Genomic DNA, 5,031 nt, shown 5'->3' on the forward strand with positions numbered 1-5,031 from the left:
CACGGTCCGTTTATTGACCCGGCACGAGTACGGCCTGACACGATATAGGCTTGAGCCATGGGCCGGATCAGGCTTAATGTTTAAGTAAATAGACCGGCACGAGCCCGGCACGATAATAAATGGGCCGGCCCGAACACGACTAGGCCCGCTTAAAATGGGTCGGATCGGACCGGGCCGGCCCGTTTGCCCGATCCGACCCGTTTGCCACCTCTATTCTAAGGGATAGATCGGCACCCAATTTCATAAGTATTGGGCTTGGCCACAAGGCCCATCACGTTATTATAAATTAGTGGGCAGTCGGTAAGAATTGCGTGCCAGCTGATGCCCTAATAAGGACCACATGGTCCTATTTGATACGAACTCGGTTGTAGCAGTAGTTAACTTTTGGGTGAATACAAAAACGTCATCAGAGTTCCATCTTGATATGATCATCAATACGAGTTACAGATTCATTGAAGCACCTGCGTCCCATACCAACACGAAACGTCTTGCGTGTATTCGGTGGATTTCCCTCCCGTGAACAACAAAGAAAAGCTTCTAGCAACCATGTATACATATATTCCACATTTAGATCGACAAGCAAGTTCCATTTGGATTGGGCCTCTTGCAAGCTCTATACTTAAGAAACAAACAAAACATACGCCAGACCATAGCTTGTAATCTTAGTTCCTAAGATAATTACGGGTCAAAAGAATTATTGAAAGCCACACAACTATTATGATAAGTAGTTCAAAACAGCAGAAAGAAACCTACATTATCAAGACAGGGAAGCTGAGTTCTGAACTTCTGATGACTGGAATCTAAAACTTCCCAACAAGCTTGTTCGACAACTTTTATCAGAATTACAGCTTATTCTTGTACCAGAAGACACCCTTCTTATCAACTTCATCTGGCTCAACGTAGATGCACTCCTTTGCTTCCCTCCACATTGCTTTGTAAAATGGAGTCCCATCGAACTGATAATACTCGCCCAATATCGGCTTGATTGCCTTTGTGGCCTCCATTGCGTGATAATGTGGCATGGTTGAGAACAAATGGTGAGCGACATGAGTGTCTGTGATGTTATGGAAGACCTTGTTCAAGATTCCATAGTCTCTGTCAACAGTTGCCAAGGCTCCTCTCAACCAGTCCCATTCGGATGAATCATAGTGTGGCAATGAAGGGTGGGTGTGCTGCAAATATGTGATTAAAACCAAAAACGCATTCACCACCAACAAGGGACCTCCATAGAAGCACAAGACCCAGGCAAGCCCTTTTGCAACAGCAAGACGGTAAAGCCCATAACAGACTGCAAGAACACCAGCATCCGAAATGTATATCTGCAAACGTTCACGATCGGAGTAGATAGGGCCATATGGATGGTAGTGGCAAGCAAAGCCGTCATAGGGCCTTCCAGAAACATTAAATGCCAAATACAAAGGCCAGCCAAGAGTGAGTGTGACAGTTAGAGTAAGGACTCTGCCTGGTGGGTTGTTAAGGTATTTGGAGTACCATCCCATAGCAGACTTCTGTTTTGGGACAAAGACTTCATCTCGCTCAAGGGAACCTGTGTTAGAATGGTGGCGGCGATGGCTATACTTCCAAGAGAAGTAGGGGACGAGAAGACAGGAGTGCAGGACTAGGCCAACTGTGTCATCAAGCCATTGATAATCGCTAAAGGCATGGTGACCACACTCGTGTGCAATGACCCAGACACCAGTTAGGACACAGCCCTGAAGAGCCCAGTAAATTGGCCATGCCAGGAATGAGAGAGGTGTCGAGAGGTGGTTGATGTAATTTGAAGCAATATAATAAAAGATGGAGGCAATTGCGAGGTCATAGACGACATAGGAGAAAGAGTGGATGACGGAGCGCTGGAAACAGTGAGGTGGGATGGCTTTCTTGACTTGGCCAAGAGTGAATGGAGGTTTCAGGTGTGGCACTCGCTTGATGTTGTCAGTTTCTGCATTCTTGCGAGTTGGGGGTGCAGACATTCTTCCACCAGCACCCATTGTTCCTAAACCTGCCAAGAAGGAAAGGGTGAAACAAATTCAATACTGCTTTATTACAAGGAGCTGATGAACTTGTTGCTTCTGAACTTCTATTAACAAGGTAGAATAATTTGCCTAATCCTCAATATTTCAACATAGAGTAACGAGGGAAAAAGACATGGCATAAAATATAAATAGAACAATTCCGAATAATTTGTATCCTTTACTAGTTTAATTTTGATTCTCTGTGTGGTCACTATTCTATTCTATTCCTCACCAACCTGGTTTTCCTATTTAGACCCTGAAAGTGACTACTGCTAGTTGGATTTCCTTCTTGGCTGGATGGAAAAACACCAAAAAAGCCGACCCAGCAAAAGTTAACCTACAAACACTCGACCCCATTTAAGATATTGGGGAGCTTCAACCCTTTACATGGAAACCACTCAAAAAGAAATGGAGAAAAAAGTAAACGATTAAAACCAAAATAGAGGCAAGTGGAATATCCAATAGAATCCACTAAACAACTGGAGGTGCGATGATCACATCGACTCAACAAATTACGGTGAAAACGTAAGGACAAGGTTCTGCATTCCATATTTTATTGTTATCTGAGACGGCAAAACCAAGTTGTTACCAGTGAGTTTCTTCAATTTCCTCTTTGTTTTAAAGAGAGCATAAATTGTTTCTACAAAGGAAGATTCAGAAATTCAAAACCCAGAATACTAGGTTTGTGTCGGTCTGGGATCCAACAATCACAGCTGGGAAAATTGACTACCAACACTACTCAAGTTTCATAGTTGATTAAGTTGACCACTTCAACCTGAAATTCCAACATGACATTGTTGCCCTCATAATAAAGTGATACTGTGGTACACATGAAATTTAAATCAAGAGAAACAAACGTGTATCAACACACATCCATCAATGACCGAACCTCCGTAAATATTAGGGTGGCCGTGCTTATGGGGCCGCCCTCTACTGGTTTGAAGTATATAGGCCACTGGCCCAGCAATGGCAGTCAGTTTCCGTTCACTATCATACATAAATTTATTGACAAATGACAACAACTACTTAATTATATGATAGCACCGCTCAACAAAGTATGGTTAACAATTCTAAAAGTTTCTTTGATATTTATAATTAGGACCCACGACCTGAATTTCTCCAAAGAATTGCTACCCTACATAAACAATAGTGGCAGAACCGAAAATAATGGTCAAGAAAAGTGTGAAAAATGAAAGCACTGAATTTAAATTTATGAATAATGCACTCAAGAGTGGCATATCACACGTTAAAATCACACAACCTCTTTTTCTTATTTTAAATGAAAAGAAAGGGACAAATAGAAAAGAAATGGGAAAAGCTTTCTACAAAGAGAAGTCTAATACGAAACTGAAGCAAATTGAAAAGAGAAGCAAAACCGAGAAGAGTTTTGTTTCAGTCCTAGTATCATGGCCAACTCAAGTCATGGTTTCTTCGATTAATCACGACTCATTCTTTAAAACTATTCCTGAATTGACTTATTATTCCAATTTGCCAACGGCGTAAACTGCCGAACGTGCAAACTAGTCAAGTTAGGCTAAACTTTCCATAATTATCGTACGCCAAGTCCCTTGTTAACGTTTCTAAATATTGGACTGAAGACTAATCAAGCTTTAATTATTTTCCTAATATTCAGCCGAAAACTAATCCCAAAAATGTACACACATATCGGGCCTTCCCTCCTTCCTTTGTCCGTGTCTAAAGATCTGTAACTGCGCCAGATACAACGAAAGGCCAGAAAATCCTCGCAACTCTAATTTCACGGAAGACACGTTTTAAGTAGAAAAGGTGGCGATGCTTTCAAATAAGGAAAGTAATCTTGCCAAAAAAAAATATAAAAAAAATAAATACGGAAAGTGGTTTAATTCTGGACCAGAACAACGCCAGCGTATTAAAAATTAAAAAGAAACCCAGAAAGAAATCCTTCGTCATTTTTCATTTTGGAGAACAACAACAACAAAAAATTATATTTTAATTTTCAGAAATACAGAGGAGGTTGAGCATGACGACATGTAGGAATCATGTGGCGGCCATCTTCAAGAATATAATAAAATCAAATCGAACAAGACGACAAAAGATCCAGACGGGTATGCTCAGACGAGTCAGATCGGACTTAAAACCGCTCAATAATATTCTATAAAATCAGTAATAGAGAAAAAGAGGAATACTAGTTGCATTTGTAATAATCAATAATCAACCTCGCCCGCCGTTGAGATCGAAAATAATGTATATTGAGGACAAATAATCTGAATCTGCGAGCAAAAGTTGATAAGCCTAGATCTAGCCGATATTCGCTACCGGAATATGAACATTTGCCGGAGCTTGCATAATGGCATGACGCACAAAATGTGACTAATAATCTCTGAAATAATTACAAAAACAAAAAGCATATACATATAGAAATAATCAAAAGGAAGAAGAAAGTGAGGGAAGGACGGTACCTGAAAGAGAAGCTCTCCGGCACTCTCTCTCTCTCTCTCTCTCTCTCTCTCTGGGCTGTGGCTATGTTATGAATCGCCAGCCCTTGAGGCAAAGGAAGCTGAGGCCACTCCTATTTAACCAGTGGCTTCCCTCCTCCGATTCTCGAAAAAATAAATTATAATAATAAGTTAGTGGGCCTGGTGGGGCACCCGCATCGGGACCACAGGTTGTTTTGCGGAGTTGAGAGATTTCTATTTTTTTTTTTCGCTATCGGCTGACGTGGCGGGGAGTGATTGGGGGGCTGAGTTGGCTTCTGCTAGCTTTGCGTGACACGATCGATGCTCCGCCGCATGCTCTCAACTGAATTGGAGGTGCGATCCTGGCCGTTCGTTTGGTTTTCACGAAGAGAGCTAGACGGTGCAGGTTGTCTGGACTTCGGACTCTTTACCTGAGCAGGTGAAAAATATCTGTGGGGATCACGTGCGCGGTACTGTGGGCGGGACCCGGATATGGGGATTCTGAATTTTTTATTTATGGACGAGAATGCCCCTGGTTGGAATGGGAATATGAACGAGAAGGACAAGGCAATAACCGCCAT

The 5,031-nt window shown here is 41.9% G+C and overlaps 1 protein-coding gene across 1 annotated transcript; it reads right to left on the bottom strand.

Moving 5' to 3' along the window:
- Positions 1-535: 535 nt before the first annotated feature.
- On the bottom strand, positions 536-4,613 carry LOC112194753 (delta(12)-fatty-acid desaturase FAD2). Its single transcript, XM_024334981.2, has 2 exons — positions 4,454-4,613; positions 536-2,002 (listed from the first exon to the last, which is right to left on the bottom strand). Exon 2 carries the CDS (start codon positions 1,989-1,991, stop codon positions 843-845), a length of 1,149 nt encoding a protein of 382 aa, XP_024190749.1. The 5' UTR covers positions 1,992-2,002; positions 4,454-4,613; the 3' UTR covers positions 536-842.
- Positions 4,614-5,031: the final 418 nt, after the last annotated feature.

This window comes from Rosa chinensis, chromosome 3, assembly GCF_002994745.2.
Source record: "Rosa chinensis cultivar Old Blush chromosome 3, RchiOBHm-V2, whole genome shotgun sequence".
NCBI classification, from domain to species: Eukaryota; Viridiplantae; Streptophyta; class Magnoliopsida; order Rosales; family Rosaceae; genus Rosa; species Rosa chinensis.